The 21,468-nt window shown below is 51.6% G+C and overlaps 2 protein-coding genes across 6 annotated transcripts in view; one reads left to right on the forward strand and one right to left on the reverse strand.

Annotated features, from left to right (window-relative positions):
- The first annotated feature begins 1,032 nt into the window (after positions 1 to 1,032).
- Positions 1,033 to 10,452, forward strand: FAM131B (family with sequence similarity 131 member B). Of its 4 annotated transcripts, none has more exons than XM_035254525.3 (7): positions 1,033 to 1,174; positions 3,659 to 3,768; positions 4,044 to 4,079; positions 4,290 to 4,482; positions 4,782 to 4,979; positions 6,451 to 6,594; positions 6,840 to 10,452. In XM_035254525.3, exons 4-7 carry the CDS (start codon positions 4,395 to 4,397, stop codon positions 7,310 to 7,312), a joined length of 903 nt encoding a protein of 300 aa, XP_035110416.1. In that variant the 5' UTR covers positions 1,033 to 1,174; positions 3,659 to 3,768; positions 4,044 to 4,079; positions 4,290 to 4,394; the 3' UTR covers positions 7,313 to 10,452. The 4 variants fall into 4 exon arrangements, with proteins under 4 accessions (XP_035110416.1, XP_035110413.1, XP_078199709.1 ...); XM_035254522.3 differs by having other exon boundaries at positions 4,389 to 4,482; XM_078343583.1 differs by lacking the exon at positions 4,044 to 4,079.
- Positions 9,991 to 21,468, reverse strand: part of CLCN1 (chloride voltage-gated channel 1) — a 37,346-nt gene continuing 25,868 nt past the window's right edge. Inside the window, exons 15-23 of one of the 2 annotated variants that reach the window (XM_002751883.6) lie at positions 21,143 to 21,356; positions 20,780 to 20,913; positions 17,938 to 18,179; positions 17,444 to 17,555; positions 17,036 to 17,115; positions 16,749 to 16,787; positions 13,255 to 13,359; positions 13,078 to 13,164; positions 9,991 to 12,173 (exon numbers count right to left, since the gene is read on the reverse strand). In XM_002751883.6, coding sequence (XP_002751929.3) covers positions 11,802 to 12,173; positions 13,078 to 13,164; positions 13,255 to 13,359; positions 16,749 to 16,787; positions 17,036 to 17,115; positions 17,444 to 17,555; positions 17,938 to 18,179; positions 20,780 to 20,913; positions 21,143 to 21,356 — 1,385 coding nt within the window. In that variant the 3' untranslated portion in view covers positions 9,991 to 11,801. The remainder of the gene's footprint in view (positions 12,174 to 13,077; positions 13,165 to 13,254; positions 13,360 to 16,748; positions 16,788 to 17,035; positions 17,116 to 17,443; positions 17,556 to 17,937; positions 18,180 to 20,779; positions 20,914 to 21,142; positions 21,357 to 21,468) is intronic. The other variant, XM_035254521.3, reaches the window with a different exon arrangement.

Here is a 21,468-nt window from a genome sequence, read left to right on the forward strand (position 1 = left end):
CTGATGGGCACTTGCATCTCCAAGTGCCCGCCTGCCTGCTCTGTCGCACTTTGGGCTTTCTGGGTACAGCTTAGACAGGAGGATCTCCTTGCCCTTTCTCTCACATCTCTTCTGGACTCCACTTCTTGCCCGCTGTAACCATAGTGCTTACATAACCATAACCCTTGCAACTTAGAACTTAATCTCCTACGCATGGGGCCTGGCGTATCTACCTGGCCCTGTCCCACTGGCCAGAGGCCAATCTTTCTCTTTTTGCTGCTTCGGGACCTTCTTGCTTTCATTTGTGCAGAAGATCACGTCTCAGAAAAGTTAAATTGGATTCAAGACGATGTCTTCTGGCCAGCCTCGGGTCCTGACATCGTTGTTAGTATACTGCGAGTGAACTGTCCTCGTTCATACTCTCCCATCCCCGCCCAGGCCTGGAGGTCAACTATCTGCACATCCCCACGCACACCCCAGCACGTCCAGCGAGCACAGGGAAGTGGACGACACGATCCACTCGCAAAGACTTCACGTTCGGTGTTTGGGTGGACAAAATAGCGCACTTGAAATGCAGAGCCCAAAGCTGTGTCCAATCACGTTCCTGTGTGTGTCCCAGATGCAGCCCCAGGAAGAAAACAAGTGTTTGCGGAATTTGGTGGCCAAGGTCCTTCCGCCGGGCTTTATTCTCACCGCCCCCTCCCCACTTTTTCTCAGGGCATCCCCTGCCCTCGGCCCGCAAAATCCATCAACCAGAACCTCTGGGCAGGCCCGTGCTCCAGCTCCCGAAACCCAAGCCGGGGTTCTGGGAGCCGGGCTGGGCGCGGAAGGGCGGAGGGGCGCGGCAGCCCGGGCCCCAGATCCCCGAGGGGGCGCCGCGGCACGGCCCGGGCGGGGGCGGGGAGGCGCGGGGCGCAGCCAATCCCCGGGCCGCCCCCTCCCCGGCCGCGGAGAGCCGAGCCGGGGCGGGGGAGCCAGGCGGCGGCGGCGGCGGCGGCGGCGGCGACGGAGCTGCCGTGGGGAGGGATGGAGAGGGGAGGGGGGAGCGGAGCCGAGTGGAGACAGCCGCGGCGCTGCAGAACGGCTGGGGCGGCGGCGCGGCTCCCGGTGCTCCCCCCGGCGCGCGCCCCGAGTCGGTGAGGGCCCGGCCCGGCGGCCCCCGGAGCCATGGGCTGCATCGGCTCCCGGACTGTGGGTGGGTAACTGCGGCCGGGAGGGGGCAGGGCTGGGCCCCCCGGGCTACCCTCCGGCCCCCTCCCCCATCCCTCTCCTCGCGCCTCCGAGCGCCCGGCTCCGCACCCGCCTTGCCCTGCTCGCTCCTGCACTTTCCCTCCGTCCGCCCGCGGTCCTCCGGTCCTTCATTCCTGCCGCTCTCCTCTCGCGCCTCCGGGGCTGCCCTCCCGCTCCGCTCGGCTCCTTCTCCCCGCCGCCCTCCCGCAGGCGCGGTCCTCTCCGTCCTCTCCATCCATCGCCCTCCTCTCCTCTCCTCTCCTCCACCGCTCGGCCCGACTCTCGGTCCCCTCATCCCTGCCCCTCCAGGCCATCCACCTCTGCTCCGCCGTCCCCTGCGCCTCCTCGCATTCTCCACTCGGGAGCAGCTCCCTGCGAGGGACCCCCGACCCCCGCGCCAGCCCCAAGTCTCTTTCGCATGCCCCCCACGCCGCCGCCTCCTCCATCTGGCTCGGGTGCTTTGCCCCATCTCTCTCCCTCTCCGTTGCCTTTTTCTGTCGTTCCTGCCTCCTCCGATTCGCTTTGTTCACGTGCGTTTTCCCTCTGGGGCGGGGGCGGGATGAGCCCGGGTTCCACGCCCGGAGGGAGCGGGCCGGGGCCGGATGGAGGGAAGGGGCTGGGGACGCGGAGAAGAGGCGGGGGCTTTGAGGCGCGGAGAAGGGTCGGGAGCCCGCGGCCCGGGAGGGTGGGGCCGGCCCCGCCTCGGCTGCTGGGGACCCGCCTGCACCTGTCAGCGGGGGCCGGCGGGGCGGGGCCGGCTCTTTATTTACCTTTGACGCGGGGAGGGAAGAAAAGCGCCTACTAATTCATCTTCTCCCTCCAGCCTCCGGCTGGCTACCTCTCCCGACCCCCACCCAGGCACCCACTCCACTCTCGCCGCTCAGCGAACCCATCCTGCCCTTTCCCACCCCTCCCCCATTCTTCCCCTTTCCAACTCCCAATTTCTCCCGCCTACACCTCCCGTTGACCTCAGGCTGAGGGAATAATTCGTGTTATTATTACAAACAAACTCACTCTCCGGAAGCCTGATTTCTCTGAGACCCGGTTTATTTCCATGGATACCCCCTCCTCCTCTGCTTTCACCTCTTCTCGCCGGCTCTCTCCCTCCCCGCTGCCCCCCACAGCTCTGACTCAGCTCTCCGTCTCCCACAAAGGCCACCTCCCGCTCCCCTCTCCCCCACTGTGCCCTCCCCTGTCTCCCTTCTCCGCAGGCTGTTCTCCGCCTGCCCCATTCCTGCTGTATCCCGAGGGCCGTCTTTCCGATTCTCCCCCAGCCAAAGCCCCCATCGGCCCAGTCACCACCTCGGAGCCTTGGAGCCCCGGGGGAGAGCGGGCCAACTTTGGAGGGTCCTCCCTCCCCTGGCCAGTTCACACAGGCCCCTAACTTCACCAGCCCTGCTGATGCGCTAAATGCCACTTCACCAGACCTGCTGACGCGCTAAGCGCCTCCTCCACCCAGCCCATTCAGTGCTCCCCTTCCCACGAATGGAGCCGACCCCTAAACTCAGAATTGTAAAACTTCATTAGTATAAAGGGTCTGTGTGGTCAGATGGTTCAGGAAGCCCTCTGATGCAAGAACAGTCTCTTTAAAAAGACCCAAACAGTTCTTCCCCAAGACTTTCGGGAGCACCATCCTGCCCTCTGTCCCGGAGTCTCCCTCCAATTGGAACTCTGGCCTGGTTCTAACAAAGACCCTCCTCCCCTGGGCCCTCCAGTTTTCCACTCAGCCCTCAGACCCTGTCTGCCCTTCCCACCACCTTCCGTCTCCTCCCCAACTCAAATTCCCATTCTAATTCCTATTTTAGAAAGTTCACTTTTCTCCTTCTGCTCCCCACCTTCCCTCCACTTTATCCATCACTTGTCTCCCCAGTCAGGTGAAACGCCCCCAGCTCACCCTTAGCTTCTCTGCTCAGTTTCTGGGAGGACACACCCAACTCCTTGCTATCCAACTCCTGCCTCAATTCCCCGGAAGTCCTCTTGCTGTCAGACAGACTCACCAACTCGTAGGAAGGGCCCACGAGGGGAGACACATTCTTTCCACCCTAGGCATAGAGAAAAGCTCCTCATAGGGCAGTTCTGCCTTTATTCTGTAGACTTGTAATAGAGAAAAAAAGTAGCTCCCATACAGAAACCCTCAAAGAGTCCTCAGGACAGAATAAGAATTGGTTTTCTGAGAAAACACAACCTCCCAACCTCTGACCCGTCCACATAAACAACAACAAATAAGGCCACACAACACTTTTTCTGAGTGCGCTATTCTTGGTTGAGCTAAAACTGAATATTTGGGCTCAGCATTATTACTTGTCTCCCCTAGAATTTGGAGAGCACAGGGATATAAGAGGAAATGGGAAGCTGGGGGAAGGGGAGGGGTGGGAAGGGCTGGCCCCAGGATGTCGCCTCCCCTGCACTGGGAGATAAGGGTGGGCAGCTAACCTTCTGGCCCCCTCAGGGAATGAGGTGATTGCAGTGGATTGGAAGGGCCTAAAGGATGTTGATCAAATCAACATGGACAGCACCAGCTCACTGCATGGGAGCAGCCTCCACAGGCCATCGACTGAGGTGAGACCTCTGTACTCAGCCACCCCGTCTCTAGCTGCCTGCACTTCCTCAATTCCAAGGCAACAACCCAAACACTCCTTCAGACTGACACTTCTACAGAACATATCTAACCACACACGCCAAGCAGTCCACATAGAAAACTCCGTCACCAATGTCAACCTCCGGAAAGCCCTCCCCCAACATCCCGCACTCCTGGAAGGCCCTCTGAGGAAGGGGGGTTCCTTGCATTGCTGGGAGTGACTGGGATGCCCATTCCCTTTCCTCTCTCCTCACAGCAAACTCGAACTGATTTCTCCTGGGACGGCATCAATGTGAGTGCAGCTGCCCCCAGACTTCCCCATCCTCCCTAACTCCTCCTCCTCTTCTCCCTTATACCTTCCAAACAGCACGGTGCTCCCTGGCTCTAGCAGGCACTGTGAGCCCTCACATTCTCAACCTGTGCCCCCGCTTTCCGGGGCACCGGGGGCTTATCCTTCCTTGGGACTCTCGGGTATAGCAGCTTTCCTTATCATCTGCCCTAGCTCGAATGTTTTTTCCTGGAAACCATGAACCTCCTCCATGTATAAAGCACGCCCGTACCTTCTTATTCCTCTGCCCTTCCTCCCACGTTCCCATCCCAGCTCTCCATGGAGGACACCACTTCCATTCTTCCGAAGCTTAAGAGAAACTCTAACGCCTATGGCATTGGGGCCCTGGCCAAGTCATCGTTCTCAGGTGAGACTCCCGATGCAGGAATGCCTTCAGACAAAATAATGCTGACAGACTCCTTGGTTCAGTCTCCCTGCTCCCTTGGAGTTGATGAAGACCCTCATCCCCACACCCTAACCTATGCACCCTTCTGTCAAGCCTCCCATCCTCCAGGCTATGCCCCCCACCATCCCATCTATGGAGTCCTTAGGGGAACCTTCCCCAGTGGGATGGAGATCACCGGGCTGAGGTGGGAGTAACGGGGAGGGTCGATTGTGGGTATTGTGTGACATTCTGGAGGATGTGGGAAATGTCTGGCCCCTTAGGGATCTCTCGGAGCATGAAGGACCATGTGACAAAGCCCACAGCTATGGGGCAAGGCCGGGTGGCCCACATGATTGAGTGGCAGGGCTGGGGGAAGACTCCAGCTGTTCAGCCACAACACAGCCATGAGGCCGTGCGCAGGGATACAGATGCCTACTCCGACCTCAGCGATGGCGAGAAGGAGGCACGTTTTCTAGCAGGTACGTGTACCCTGAAGCCTCAAGAGAAACATTTTCAGGATGGCCAGGGACCAACCCTCCAATCTGACCCCCTGTGGCAGGAATAGCTCCATCCATATTTTGACCAGAGATGCACATTTCCCAAACAGCTCTCATTTTAAATATTTTGATTTGTTAATTCAAATAAGTGCCCTCAAACATATTTTGTGTGATCATCTCAGAAAATGGGGGGAATTAGATGGGACTTGTGGGTCCACCTGTCCCAGATGCCTTCTCTCCTCATCATGGGACTATCCAAACCCTGAACTCCCTCAGTTTGGGAAAACAATGGGCAGGCCTTGGTCTTTGAAAGGCTCTGCTTCCACTCATGTTTCCAGAAGTAAAAGAGAGAAAGGCCTTGGGGATCTCTTTTAGCCTTTGCCTCCTAGCATTTGGGGTCATGAATTCGCCTACTGGACCCATTACTTGTGACAACCACTAGAAGATTAAGGGAACTGCGTGAGGAGACAGGAGGCCTACAGGAGAGGTTTAGTTCTAGGAAAGTAGTGTAGTCTGATGACAGGCATGCAGTGTGCCTACAAGAGTGGCCAAGCCCTGGTGCAGGTCTAAATAAGATGCCTAGAAAAAGACAGGTCTGGAAGAGAAAGGAAGTATCATCCCGTTGGTGGTATGGGTGAGAGGAGAAATACCAGTGGGGAGGGTGACAAACAAGTAGGGCTGGGGGGCAGGAGCAGTACCAGCTTCAACTCACTCATGGATTTAACTAGAATATCCCCAAGTCCACCCATCCCCTTTTCCTTCCAATCCCTTGAACTTTCAGTTTTATACCATGGTGGACCCAAAGCCCACGATGCTCTCTTGAGGGTTCTCTGTTGATCTTGAAATCTACTCTCTAGATTGCCATTCCTAAAAACCTCCAAAGATAAATTTCTGGAATCCCCAAATTTGAATCTCTTAGGATATCTCACCAGAAGACCCCAAACTCTTTCCCCTAGGAATCCTTAATCTGATGTTTTAGGAAGTCCCCCACAATACTGCCTTCTTTGGGGACATATACAAGGGCTGTGCTGTCCATACATTAGCCACTGGCCTCATGTGGTTACTGAGAACTTGTTATGTGGCTCTTCCAAATAGAGATGCGCTTATAAGTGTAAAGTATCAGCTGGATCTCAAAGGCTTCATATAAATAATAGAATGTAAAATATCTCATTAATAAGTTTTGATTATATGTTGAGATGAAAACCTCTTTTATGTATCAAATTAAGATATGTCATTTAAATTGATTTAACCTGTTTCTCTTTCATTTTAAACGTGGCTACTGGAAAATTTAAAATGATATAAGTGGCTTGTATTACATTGAACTTTCAGTTTTATATCACGGTGGGAAATTCAGGAATTCCAGAACAGTGCTGCACTAAGATACCTCCCTACCCCACAAATGTGTCTAAGGATTCCCTGAGGTATTTTGTGGTCATTGCATTTCTTCCCGCAGGCGTCATGGAGCAGTTTGCTATCTCTGAGGCCACACTCATGGCCTGGTCTTCCATGGACGGTGAGGACATTAGTGTGAACTCCACCCAAGAGCCACTGGGCTGCAACTATAGTGACAACTACCAGGAACTGATGGAGAGTCAGGGTGAGAGATGTTCCAGAATCCAACCTCTGGGGCCTACGAGGCCTTCCCACATGTCTAGGCTGCCTCCACTCACCTCCGTTCTTTTAAGACTTCCTTGTTCATCTTGGCTTTCCCATTGTCCTCCCTACTCCCTGTGCTCTCCGTGTCTGACTGGGTTTCTGTGCCGTCTCTTAGCAGTCTCTTGTGCTGTCTGTGTTGTCGTTGACATTCTGTGGCTCCACCAACCTCCACGATTCTTTTTACAGATGCCTTGGCTCAAGCCCCCATGGATGGATGGCCTCACTCCTACGTGTCCCAGGGCATGTACTGTCTGGGGTCGTCAGATGCCTGGGAAGCCAGCGACCAGTCCCTCATTGCCTCTCCCGCCACAGGATCCTATCTTGGGCCTGCATTTGATGACTCACAGCCCAGCTTGCATGAAATGGGACCTTCCCAACCGGCTTCGGGCTACTCTGCTCCGGAGCCTCCACCTTTGCTGGGGGGAGACACTGACTGGGCTCCAGGGGTGGGTTCAGTGGACCTGGCCAGGGGCCCTGCTGAGGAGGAGAAGAGGCCGTTGGCCCCTGAGGAGGAAGAGGATGCGGGATGCCGGGACCTGGAGTCACTCTCCCCACGGGAAGACCCTGAGATGTCTACCGCGCTCAGCCGAAAGGTGTCTGACGTCACATCCTCAGGCGTGCAGTCTTTTGACGAGGAGGAAGGCGAGGCCAACAACTAGCTTCCTCCCCCGACACCCTGCCTTCCACTCCCACCTGAGGGCCATGGCTGCGACCCATACACTCCCTCCCCCCAGCAGTACAGCTGAAACCGGGCAGACCACAGCGGGGAACCAGGAGCTTCCAGTCCTCTCCCGGAAATGGAGAACCAGGATGGGATTTTATCCAGGCTTACACTCTAGAAACCCGAATGTCTGGGAACTGAGACCCGGGTGACTAGATGGCCGTGAGCTTGGTGTGGCTGTGGAGAAGGACCTGGGTTGTGGGCTTCTGGGTCTGTGCCGACAAAGCCTCCAGTATGTGCACCCTGAGGACTGGGGCAGCACAGCTGTGCTCAAGACTGGATCTCAGTTCTTCACTCCCTGATTTCGTCTTCCAGGAGCCGTTGACTGTGCTGTCTGAATGCCTCCTTTCTCCATTTCACTCTTGCTTTTCCCGACTCTGTTTTCTCTGGCTGTGGCCCTAGCTCATCCCTACTGAGAGAACAGACTTCAGGGGCTGTTGGACATGGCTGAACAGGCGCAGGGGAGGCTGCCTGAAGGGCACGTCCACTTGGAGGATGGAGAGGTTGCCTCAGCGGGTCCTTTGGCTTCTGAGATCTGGAGTCAAGGAGGAGGTGGATGCGGCAGCTGAGATTTACAGGAGGCACAGACGTGATTCTCTCCTTCGAGGCCTGCCCAGAGACAAGCAAGTCACTGAGGAGACCAAGAACAAACACAGCCACTTGCTCTGGGATCTTGAATATCCCATGGCTGAAAGGAGGATCCTAAGGATCTGAGAAAAGACCCAGCCCAGGCTGGCTGCTCCAGCTCTTGCTTCTCTTTCAGCCTTCTTCCATCCCTGCTCCGGGAGCCCCACCCTGAGGAGGGTGGGGGGACATGCGTCTTAGATACACCGACGCAGGATGCAGGTGTCCCCAACAGCGGGGAGAGCATGAAGGCTGTCTCCCCTCCCCACCCCTATCCTCTGGAGCTGTTTACACTTTTCTCTTTGCCTTTTCTACATTTTTATAACTTCTTGGGCACTCAGGGTTGAGTGGGGTGGAGGGAGGAGTCCGGTGCTGTCACACTCTCGGCCAGGCGGGGTTGTGGCTGAGGGTCAGGGTGGGCACTCGGCACCTTCTGCCCCTTCTTCAGCTCCTCCCAGGACTCCCAAACAGCCTCACAGCTGTCCTTCCTGCCTCCCCCGGCCTCCTACCAGAGGAAGAGGAAAAAGCGGATTCTTCCTTCCAGGATGGTGTATGGTGAGGCACAAGCTTGCCCTCCCATACTTGGCGTCCATGCTGGTGGTCACTGAGCAGCCTGTGTGCCCCAGCACTTCTGTAAGAGCACAGGCAGAGAGCAGGCAGAGGGAAGCAGCAGCACTGTGGGGCTGGAGAGCACTTGGCCCTGCCACTGCCAGGGTGGCCCCTCCCCAGCCCTTGGCACAGGCAGTTTGGGTAGGAGAGAGGCCTAAGAGGTTCACTGCCCTACTTTCTTCTTTCCTCATGCCCTAGGCTCCAGCTCCCAGGCCTTGTGTCCCACCACCTCTGTTGGGGGTCCCACTACTTGCATCCTCTGCTGGAAGGGAGCACTGGTGTCCCCTCCCAGCCCTGGGCACAAACTTTGCCCTCACCCCCAGGCCCCAGAACTTATTATTTTGAAATGAAGCGATTGAGAGTTGGGGTGTTTCCATCCATCTATGACCCTGTCCTGCCATGAAGTTCATACTCTCTTACACACTCTCCTGGGATGCAAGCAGGGCAGGAGGTCCCGTGTCTTCCCTGGGAAGGGGAGAATGGTTATCCTGAGGTTGGTTTTTGGAGGAAATATGGGTGTAGGCAAGGTGAGCCAAAGCAGGTGCAGTCACCTAACCGAATGCTGCCTGCACAGGGGAAGAGACCTCTTGTGCTTGCGAATGTATGCTGACTCTGTGTCCCAGGACCTCATTTCCAGGAGCTCTGTGAGGTGGTCTAGCATGCCGGCCCTGGCAGCTGTTCTTTACCGGTCTCCTGCTGCAGGCTCTGGGGTTTTGCATGTTCAACCTTTCTTCCACGGGGTCCCTGGTTCCCCACCTTCTGCAATCCTCACTATTCCCACATCACCTCTTCCTCTCGTCTCATTCTCCCGGTGCCCATATTATCCCCCTGGATCACAGTGGACATCTCACCCAGGTGAATGCGTTCATTCATTACAGTTCCTTCTTGCTCAGGCCCCGGGGAGTTAGGAAAGTTAGACCACAGCAGCTTTCTTTCCTCCTTTCCTTTCTCAAGAAAGCCAAATGGTCCCTGACAAAAGATGACTAAAGGTCTGAAGGATACATAAGCAGGGGCTTGGTGTCCCCAGGGTGCTGGCATATCACTGCAGACTGGAAGTCAGGTGGGGGTCTGCCTTCTGCAAGGAGCTCCCACCCACTCTGAAGAGGGAGGAGACTGAGGAGCTGACCTGGGACCATCTTAGGACTCTTCTGGTGCTGGGGGCAGGGTGCATGGGGGTTGCTTATCACCTATTTCGGGGTGGGGGAGCATGTGCAGGAAGAGGCTGTTGTGGGGTGGGAAAGGGTTGCTTTTCCTTTGGGGTTAAGGCTGTGCAGCACGTTTTACAGCAGTCCCGGAACAGGGCTGTTTTTATATTCTTGTGAATGAAACTGCTCTTGCTAAATGATTTTCTTTTTTTGGTGGGGGGGGGGGGGCGGGGTGCACTTTCGTTTACAATTGACTTTATTAAATGAAAATCCAAATCTTCCATTCCTCCCCCTCCCTTGTCCCCTCCACCCCCACACACCTTCCTTTTTGTCCTTGTGTTGAAGAGGGGATCTTGGGGAATGAGTTCGCTATCTTCTCCTCGACCTCACCTTTACATCCCACACACCATCTTCCAGGTCTGGGAAATACCCATTTTTATGGCCAGTCTTAGCATGTTTTCTTAATGTGACATTCCCACCCCAGGCCCAAGAGAGATTCTATGACATATATTACAGAGAGAATTCTATATCAATATATATAAATATTATAGATTATGTACACAAGGGCATGGGCTCAATGCCCACTGCCAGTTCCCCACCCAGGCTTCAGTGTCTCTCTTGGCCTGGGGAAGTGGGAGGGATGTGATGCTGGAGAAGGCTACAGGCTGTGTTCAATGACACTAAACAGGACGTGGTGGCATCCTCTGACTATGAGTGTCTTATTTGGGGGATGGAGGAGTCTGGGAACGGGAGGAAAAGGAGGAGAATGTCGGAGAGGGGGCACAATGGCAGAATTAAGGCAGACGGGATGGCAGGGTGGGGGAGAAAAGCCTTGGGTATGGAGCAAGGGTTTGGGGATGCTCACAGCACCTGGCCTCCCTTTCTAGAGAAAGCATGCTCACAGCCAGGCTTCCTGCTGCTGATCTGGGGAGGGTGAAGATGTAACTGTCCCAAGTGTGGGCAGCACTCCAGAGCCCTGCCATCCTGACAATCAACTCCTAACTCTCCAATCCTAGGACAGGCATGTGAAGAACTAGTCTAAGAGGGGGATGGTGTCTGAGTGACCCAGTGACCTAGCTGCTCTGAGCCCTGATTCTTGGCAGGAGAGGCCCTGGCTAGAGCAGCTCCAGGGCAGAGCTGACCTTTGGCAGGAGAGTCAGTAACTAAGTGGAGAGAGGGAGGATGAGTAACCCGGACACTGGTGGGCGAGGAAGCTGTGCTGTGGGATAGAAGGGTTTTCTGCCAGAGGGAGTCAGCAGATACCCTGAGGGCGTGACTGTTGGGCAACAGGGCACCTGCTTCTTTCGCACAGAGCCTTCAGCGAACTTTTATTCCAGGCTGCTGCCCCTGATAGTCTTTTTCTCTGCATCTCACTGCTTGAAGCAGGGGACAACAGAGGGGGAATGTGGGTGGCCTTTCATTGCCCCAGTAACGGCCTGGCCTGGAGACAGGCAGTGGGAGCCAGGGAGGGGTCAGAGGCAGATTGCAGGAGCCGGAGCAGATGTGGGCCAGCACAGGGCTCCAAGAGAAGCGGCTGTGGCTGGCCTGGAGGCACGTTCTTGGGTAGTCAGTGCTTCAGGCCACTGGATGGTCCCATCCCCTCCTCCAGTATGGCACTTTCAGGGCCACAGTCATTCTGGGCCTCCCCGTGCCCCACCTCTTGGAGACCCTGAAGCACAGGTAGCAAGGTGCTGGGACAAGAGCACTGGGGAATTGTTGGGGGAGGGGAGGCAGAGAGAGGCAGGGTATTCCTTACCTGCACACCAGGAACACTCAGGAAGCCCCGTGGAATATCAGGGGCCCTTCGCTAAGGTTGGGGCCACCTGCCTGGCTGGGAATGGGGAGAACAGTCGAAATAATTGACCAAGGCTCTTCCCTGCCTACATGCTGATTCCTCCTTTAAGACTCTCACTATCACATTAAAAGAATTCCTGGAAGAGGCCACGACATGGGCATGACCTTTCCAAATTCAGGATATACCCTGTCCCACATAAGTCCACCCTCAGGCTGGGCCTCCCGACAGTCTTTATAAAGAGTCATAGGAGGGGATCAAAGGATCAGTTCATCCTCATCCTCCTCGTCCGTGGATCGCAGGCTGGGGCCCTGCAAGATGTCGGCCAGTTCCTCTTCCAGCCCTGGACTCTCCACCAGCTCCAGCTCCTCCAGCTCACCCTCTGCCTTGCCTAAGGCCAGGGAGAGAGGGGGCTGTGGGGAGGGAGATGGCACAGGGGTCTCTGGGGAGGCAGCAGTCACATCCCCTGCTCCAGTGTCCCCAGGCCCGTTCTCAGGCAGGTTCCAGTTCTCTGCAGAAGGTGAGGGTCCTCCGGGACTCTTTCGAGTTGTAGTTGTGTTCCGGAAGCTGGCAAGGGGAGGGCGGAGCTGCACCCCAGACTTGGTGTGCCCCTCAATAGCCTTCTGTAGCTGAGGGGCAGTGGGTAAAGGAAAAGGGTAAAAAGTTGGAAAAAGAAAAAGGAGGCAGTGAGAAACAGAAAAAAACATACAATGAAAAGAAAAAAGAACAGGAAAGATACAGAGTGGCAAAAGGGGGAGAAACAGAGACAACAAGGAACAATCAGAGAAAGAAGAGAGAAAAACGACAAGAAAAGGGGCATGACAAAAATATCTACCAGCCCAACTCAGACCCTTGGGTTACCTCTTCCTTCCTAGTGACCACCTGCAGCCACACACCCCCACTGCCCTGTTTCCACAGCTTTCCCCAAAGCTCGTCCCTGAGAAACTGTGACTCATGCCTGGAACCCCCATCTCAAACTCACACTATCTACAGAAGATCACATGGGCCCCATCTGGGGTGGAGAATTCCATTCCCTTCAGGGCTGTAGCCAAAACAGGCTTTGTAGTCTCCTCTACCTCAGCTGGCTTCTCCTTCTCCCCCCTCCAATCTCTGCATAAGAAATAGAGAGGGGAGCTGGCACAGTGGCTTATGCCTGTAATCCCAGCACTTTGGGAGGCCGAGGCAGGCGGATCACCTGAAGTAAGGAGTTCAACACCAGCTTGCCCAGCATGGCGAAACCTCATCTCTACTAAAAATAGAAAAAATTAGCCAGGCGTGGTGGCACATGCCTGTAGTCCCAACTACTCGGGAGGCTGAGGCAGGACAATCGCTTGAACCTGGGAGGCGGAGATTGCAGTGAGCTGAGATCACACAACTGCACTCCAGCCTGGGCTACGAGAGGGAAAGAAAAAGAAAAGAAATAGGGGAATCTGAGCGGACTTTTGAGATGCTAATATCCCTTTATCCCTGCTGCATCCCCTTATCCTCTGCCCAGCCTCCCCCATGCTGCTCAAATGGGACACATGTGATTACCTCCTCCAGGGCCAGGACGCCCCTGAGCTTCCCCATGCTGGTCACGTAAGCGAGGTGGAGGCCGAGGAGTGAGAACAGGGTGTGAGTCTGAGTGCGAAGAGCACAGGTCAGCTCATGTTCCTTGCCCCAGAGCTCCCTGCCCTCCCTGCAGCCCTGAGCAGTCAGCAAAGGACTTGCCTTGTGCAGGGTTGTCTGCTCCACCAGCTGGAAGGGAGACTGGTCAATACAGCAGGAATCAAAACAGACAGGCTGGCTCAGCTGCTCCTGCTCCCAGGCCTCAATCTGTCAGCCAGAGGAGGAAGGTCACCAAAATCATAGAGCCTCCTGTCACCCCAGATACCTGATTCTGACCCCAAATGGCCCTCCTAGCCCCTGCCCAGAATCTGAAAACATGCAAGGACTGATCACAGATCCCCCAGATCAGAGGCCATCCTCCTTCTCCCCAGGTGACAGAGCCTCTTCATCCTTCCTTCATCAGGCCCCCAGCCCACCCTGTAGCCCAGGTACGCAGAACATCCCATCTTCTAGGCCCCAACTCTCCCATCCCCTGGTGTCCCAAACATTTGTGATTTCCAAACTCTTTCCCATCTATTTTCCACTACTCCTAGAAGATGTGGGGCTTCAATCAAACCAGACTGCTTTCTGCTCTTCAAACATGCCTTTCCCCGCTTTGTCTTTATGTTTTGACCACCTAGAGTTCCTTTACCTGCCCTTCCCTGTCCCCTGACTCTCCCATTCAGATGTGTTTCTCCCCTTTTAAAATTCCCATAGTACTTGTTGGTCTCTGCCTTTTCAAAAATGACATTGGCCATGCTTCCTGCTGTACTCGCATTTGTCTTACTTTTACCTAATAGGTGGGCACTTCTTGAGTGTTATGTGGTATTGACTGCTGTATATTGTGAAGAAACTAGCACATCACCTCTCCTGCAGGGAATCGTGGTGAGTACTTGTTGAAATTGAAGAGCTATACTGGACCTCTTGGCGCTTAGTTGACTTGAGCGAAGCCAGTTTTGGTTTTTGCCTATGACAAAAGGCACAAAGGCCAGCCATCCCCTTGACTTTAGATACGCACACCAAAATTCCCAATAGTCCCAATAATCCATTACATCTCTGGCTCTCATACATGTTTCTAAAATTTTCTAAAATCTCCTTTCAGTCAGTACCCTCTGAATGATCTAGAACTCTATTTTCCTATTTGTCCAAATCTACACCTCTCAAACTTCTGAGAATGTCACCAAATGCCATTATATAGATTTAGGATCTAGTGTGTGGTCCATAGTGATGCTCACTCCACCTGTGCTGTCCTGGTGTTTCTGGATTACAATCATGCCTCCTCTATACTCTCATCTTCCTGAGTAACAGATTACACAGGGTTACCTAGCATAGGGTGGACGACCACTTAGCAGGTGTGTTGTAGAGAAGATTTAGGTACAGGATGAGGGCTAGACCTTGCCAACCATAGTTTGGTCCATTCTGTCCTCTTGCTCCTTTCTATGATCATCTGTGGCCTTATGTTCCGTTTTTGCCTTTCCTTATCAAAAGGCAATATTTTCAGTGAACGATTATCAAGTATATCCTCTTTGCCAAGCATTTTTTAATTGCCTTGAATGTTTTAGCTTCAAGACAATTGAATAACACTATCCAGTAACACTTCTCCAATAACACTATCATTATCTTCATTTTATAGATGAGGAAACAGAGGTACAGAGTGTTTAAGTCATTTGCCTAGGATTGTACAGACAGTTGTTTGTATCCCTGGAATACCAACAGCAGTCAAGATTAGAAGCCTAGCTCCACCAGTTTTTTGCCCAAGGGATACAGGACGTTGCTGTTGAGGCTGATGTGTTCCACTACTTGAATAAGTTCAGCCCCAGTTAGAAACAGAGCTCTCTGTGTACTCCAGAGTATGCAGAATTAAAGAAATCCTAGCAGGAACTTCTGGCAACATATAATTTAATCTTTCAACATTCCCATACTGCACCCATACTGTTTTTAGGTCAATATCAACATCTTGATATTGTCAAGGGTGTCATCTGGTCTGAAAATTGTGTTCAAAATATCCTGAATTTTGACTCCTATTGTATCTTATCCCTCTAAAATGTCTCAATTAATCACATGGGAGTTGGCAGCTCCTTAAAGTCTTCCTTGAAAAAGACATAAGTTAGAAATGATGGTCTACCTTCTTTTAATTCCTCACTGCACTTTATTTCCAGTGGTCATTAAATAACCACACTGATCAGCTAGCTGGTTTTATCTCTGGTGCATTGGAAAAAAAAAAAAGGAAAACATTATTATTGGTTTTAGCAGTCTAACAAAATACTCCTTAATTGCAATTTTGGCCTTTCTGATTCCTACTTGTGGGCTGAAGGAATAGTATTTCTTTTTCCTCTGTGATCATCTATCTGACTTTTCCACAAGTAATTTATCAGAAGTGTGTGTGTTCTGAAGGATGGGGAGGGTTTCCTTTCTCTCTTGTCACTCGCAACACCCTCCTCCAACCCGGTAATGCTTTCATTGTCAGCACATATTTGTTCCGGATATCTAATAAGATGTTTGTTTAAAAAGAATATCTGCTGTGTTTTTGTCAGCTTCATACTTTACAAGCTTTACGTTTTCAGCCTTTGCAGCAAACTGTGCATTCTTTTACCATATGAAATAGTTGCCAATGGATTTTCTTTGTCGTTCCTCCATAACCCCTTGGCATGTTCTGATCTGGACTGCTCAGCCGCCTGCTTCCAATCAATATTCCACATTCCGTTCCCTCCTCACAACAAAGCGCATTCAGAATGCCGGATTTTTCTCTCTTGGAGATTTGATAACTACCTCTTTTAGGAAAATAGGCATTTGTTTGCCCCCATGAGGCACCGTGGTCATGATTTTCTTCCTTTTTCAGTTCTTCCCAGTAGCAATGCCTAGCATTTTCCAGTTGTTCACTGTCTCACGGCCTTGATCAATCCAGCACAGTAACCTCCACCGGGAGCAGATTTCCCCATTTTAGTTTTATTTTTTTGAGGCAGAATCTGGCTCTGTCACCCACGCTGGAGTGCAGTGATGTGATCTTGGCTCACTGCAACGTCTGCCTCCTGGATTCAAGCGATGTTCATGCCTCAGCCTCCCAAGTAGCTGAGATTACAGGCACCCACCACCATGCCCAGGTAATTTTTTGTATTTTTAGTAGAAATGGGGTTTGCCACGTTGGCCAGATTGGTCTTGAACTCCTGATTTCAGGTGATCTGCCTGCCTCAGCCTCCCAAAATGCCGGGATTACAGGCATGAGCCATCGCCCCCAGCCTCCCATTTTAGTTTTGATGTTTTTCTTCCATCTTGCTGTTTTAGAGTCAGCCTCCTGGTGCCATTTTACCTCCATTAAAGCTTTGCCTGATCCACAAAGTCCATAATCTTTAAAACGTCTGGGGCTCATCTTAGCATCATGGCCTCATTTAGTCATGGAGGCTCAATGCTTTCCTCTTCTGAAATGACTGTATCCCTCTGAGAACACTTCCATGTCCCGTCACACACTCATTACTCTCTCCATAATCATCCTTATTTCTATCCTCTCAAAATACTTCCCATTCTATTTCATGACAACACAATAAAGAAGGTAGAAACAAATTTGCAATATCTTCATTTGGCAGAACAATCCACCCCAGGTTTCGGTTTCCCTTACTCACCTCTTCAGGTGACATGTAATCCACTAAATCTGTGGAATCCTAGAGAAGAAAGACATAAGTCCAAGTTATTTTCCTTTTCTTCCCATGATAGCTATGGGTCCCAATGAAACAATAGCTATCTCTCCCTGGCCAGGACCAACGATGCCTCCCTTCTATCAACCCTTCCATATGAGCAAATTTCTCCTCTTTGGTGGGGTCTCTGCTTTCCTGATTTAAAAACCATGGGTTTCTCACTCTTCAAGGGCAGCCTCCCTTTCCCCTGTATCATCAAACACATCTCCTCTCACCTGGGTTGCTTTCTTCTTTGTGGGGCGAGCTCTGCCCAGGAAGCAGCGAAGCAGGGACTGGAAGATGGAGGGTCTTTGACCTGAGAGGAGTGGTGGGTGGATGGAAATGGGCGCAAAGCAACAGGAAATGGCCAGCGCCCCCGCCAAGGTGCCTGACATTTTTCCTCCAAAGAGGTGCACTTCCCAGGTACCTTACCCTCTCTTCTACCCTCCTAAATCACCCTCTGCTCCCACTTCCTGGGACAGTAACAAGGAAAATTGATGAATAAGAACCCCTCCCTCCCTCAATCCCCCAGCCTCACCCCCCGCCCCCACCTCCCATAGGAGTTGCATGCAGGTCAAGATCAGGTCCAAGTGACCAGAAAGAACCCACAGGCTGAGTTGGAGTACATGAGGTAAGAGTGTCACCTGCAGGCTCTGGTGCTTCCGGCTGCTGTTTGTGGCCAGGCAGAGGCCCATTGGGCTCTTCTGGGGACAGTGGGGCAGTAGGAGAGGGGTGGGGAGGAAGGGAAGGAGGCAGCTGTAAGGAAGAGTAAGGAGTCTCAGCCTGTTGGGAGCAGAGACTGTCTGGGGCTTCACTGTCTTCACCAGTAGGTGGATGTTCTGGGAAAGCGAACTCTATTCTTCCCCTCCCAGTTCATAAATTCCTATATCTCTTTGAATTGTCGAGGATACCATCATCTGCAACCTTATCTTCTTTAGTCCCTGGCTCCAGGGACACTGGTCTCTTTGGAACCTGATCCAGAATTTCTAGCTTTCTCAGTTAACAGTCTCTCCCCTCCCTCTTTCCAGTACTTTCAGGGAAACTACGCCTGTCCCAGCCCAGCCCGGCCCAGCCCAGCCTACGCATTTCCCTTTGCTCCTCATCTGTCCCGCTTACTGGCCCTTCCCGGCAAGGTCACCTCGCTCTTCCCAGAGAAGTCTTCGTCTTCATCCTCATCCACAAAGGCGAACGACTCGGGCCGGCCTGGAGGCGCGCCGGGGAGCCCTTCCCCAGCCAGCCGCACCTTCCCGTCGTAAGGCAGCTCGGACAACTTCCGCGCCATCTCCTGGGCCGCGCGCAGCCTGCGCTCGGGACACAGGTGGCGCTGCAGGAGGGCCTGCAGTTCCGACCGCTCCACCGATCCCAGTAGGATCATGTAATCTGGGGGAAGTCCACGCGCTGCCTGAGCGCCCCCTCCAAGCCCTCCTGCACCACCGTGCTCCGCACCCCGAGAACAGGAGAAGCGCCCCTTACCACACCCCCACATCTTTCTCAGCTTCCTACAAACTCAGTTTAAGAATCCTTCAAGACTAACCTTGCTCAATCCCTTTTGTTTCATCCATTTAGCAGGTACAGAGCCAATTGGTAGAGCACCAATTGGGCTAATTTGCGCTTATTTTGATGAGGTCTTATTAGACTTCGGATAGGTGAGCTGATAACTAAGTAGGCTAATCAATGCTGTCCAAATAAAAAGAAACACGAGAAGCCATTCAAATAAGCTGAGATGTGAAGATGCTTTGTTAGAAGTCTATAAGCAATACAAACATTATACCTCTGCCTGGAAGAAGGGAAACAAGGCAACTCTCCCTCTTGTATCTGACATTTTATCACTTAAAAAACCTGAGCCAGGTGCGGTGACTCACGCCTGTAATCCCAGCATTTTGGGAGGCCTAGGCAGGTGGATCACCTGAGGTCAGGAATTCAAGACCAGCCTTGGCCAACATGGTGAAACCCCATCTCTACTAAAAATACAAAAATTAGCTGGGGGTGGTAGCAGGTACCTGTAATCCCAACTACTCTGAAGGCTGAGGCAAGAGAATCACTTGAACCCAGAGGGCAGTGCAGTGAGCTGAGATAGTACCATTGCACTCTGGCCTGGGCAACAAGAGCAAAACTCTGTCTCAAAAACAAAACAAAAGAAAAAAAACAACTTGGATCCTGCTAGGATAAAAACAAAATGCCTACGTTTCCTGAAAAGGTCTTTATATGATTATAGAAATTCTGCTACTGCAATTAACATTTTTATTAAGTTTTAAGGCTATGACATTGCAGCAGTGCTATAGAGATGAATTTTGCTGTTAGGTCTCAGTCATTATTATGAAAACCTTATGCCTAATTTGTTGGCTGTACCCCTGCTCTAATAAAGAGCCTCTGCTATAGAACTTAGAAGGTATCTGAGATTTGGGGAAATCTTTGAATTAATCTAATTTGAGAAATTTGGATATTCTGATTATCAGAAATCAGAACAATCTTAATAGTTCCAAATGGCCTTACATAATTTTTCTTTATTACACTAATTCAAACACTAGGCAAATATTCATTTACTATCTAGCAGATACCAATAACAAGGCATCCTGTGTATTTAGAATTTATAGCCTCTATTCTCAAGGAATACCCACCTAGTGAGGAAGAAAAGGCATGGTTATATAAACCACAATAAGAAATCATACAAAGTAGGAAGAAGTGTCAAAGATGGTGAAGGCAGAGAAATGTGCCATCATTATTTACTAAAAGCCATTCATTCACTTCTCCATATGAAACAGTTCCGGCTGGGCACAGTGGCTCATGACTGTAATCCCAGCACTTTGGGAGGCCAAGGTGGGTGGATCACCCAAGGTCAGGAGTTCAAAACCAGCCTGGCCAACGTGGTGAAACCCGTTTCTACTAAAAATACAAAATTAGCAGGGCGTGGCGGTGTTCTCCTCTAATCCCAGCTACTCAGGAGGCTGAGGCCAGAGAATCACTTAGAACCCAGGAGATAGAGGTTGCAGTGAGCTGAGATTGTGCCATTGCACTCCAGCCTGGGTGACAGAGTGAGACTCTGTCTCTAAAAAAAAAAAAAAAAAAAAAAAAAGAAAGAAAAAAAATAAAAAGAGAAACAGTTCCAACTCTTCCATAAGTCAGGCATTAAAAAACAGGCACGACTTAGTTAAGTATCAAAGGGAACCATGTAAGAAGCTATGGGATTTACATTAATAGTCGTTATTCATAGATTCCCTATTTGTGAATTCAGCTACTCACTAAAATATGTTTGTAACCCAAAGCCAATACTAGAGGCGCTTTTGCTGTAATTTGCAGACTTGCACAGAGCAACAAAGATTTTGAGTTGCATGATGCCCCTGTTCCCAGCTGAAGCTGAACAAAGCAGTTCAACATTGTAAACAGGTGTTCTTTTTGTAGTCTATTTAATGCCATGCTTTTCGCATTTTTGTGCTTTGTGCTGTTGATTTTGCTGCTGAAAATGGCCACTGAGTAGAATGTCAAAGTGCTTTCTACTGTTCCTGGTGTGAGAAGGCTGCGATGAGTCTTATTGAGAAAATGTGTGTGTTAAGTAAGCTTAATTCAGGCATGGGTTATAGTGCTGTTGACCACAAGTTCATTGTCAATTAATCAACAATATCTATTAAATAAGGTGTTTTCACCAGAAACACACATGCAACAAGGTTATGTATTGATTGGTTGATGGAAATGTGACCAGAGGTTCACAGGAACCCAGCCCTGTATTTTTCCTAGGAGCAATTGTTCAATATAGTATTTGAACTTATACTTAATTGAGCATAACTACCATGAATTATGAGACTCGACTATATTTAATTGGATTTTTAACTGTCTTTTTGTGCCTGTGTTATGGCTTAATTTTTCCTTCCTTGTACATAGCACATTGGATGGCCCCTAAAGACAAACCCCCACCACGGGGCCTCCTCTACCTCTGTGTGACCCTTGTTCAGGTCACTAGCTCTGTTTCCTTCCTTCCCACTGACCTTTTGAGTCAACCAGTGGTAAAGTCTTGACTGTGGTGGTCTGGAGCAGGGTTCGCAACTCCCCGTATGTGTAAGAAGCTGAAACAAACTTCACATCACGTACCATGATGTCCTCAACAAAGATGGTATATTTGCTATGGAGGGAGAAAGCATGGTGGGTTAGCCCCACCAAATACCTATCCCTTCCATTCCTCCCACAAGATTTGCCATACTTTTAGTCACTCACAGTATGTGCTAAATGCATGAGGTTATAATAATAACTTAAAACTGTGTTTCCAAACATTAACCTTAAGCTCAATCTCAACCTCAGAACCTCCCACTCTCCCCATCAGATCTGAACTAATTCCAGCTAGTGCCCCTGACCTGAGCTGGTTCCAGCCAAGGTCAGGCAGGTAGGGTAGCTTCTTGACCTGGATGATGCTGTCATAGAGAGAGGGCTGCAGGCTCTGAGCCACCATGTTGGCCAAGATAACAGCCACCATCATGGGTAGGATGTGAGCAATCTGACCCGTTAATTCGAAGCAAATCACAGCTGTGGAGACTGTGTGGGACACGGCACCAGTCAGTGCTGCGGCTCCTAGAATAACACAGGAATACACCTGTAGGTTAGGAATGCCATTCTTAGCATGGAGGACATATGTGGATGGGATGGAAACAACACAGAATGAGAGACATGACCCTGGTCAGTG

The sequence above is a fragment of the Callithrix jacchus genome, chromosome 11, assembly GCF_049354715.1.
Source record: "Callithrix jacchus isolate 240 chromosome 11, calJac240_pri, whole genome shotgun sequence".
In the NCBI taxonomy this organism is placed as follows: domain Eukaryota; kingdom Metazoa; phylum Chordata; class Mammalia; order Primates; family Cebidae; genus Callithrix; species Callithrix jacchus.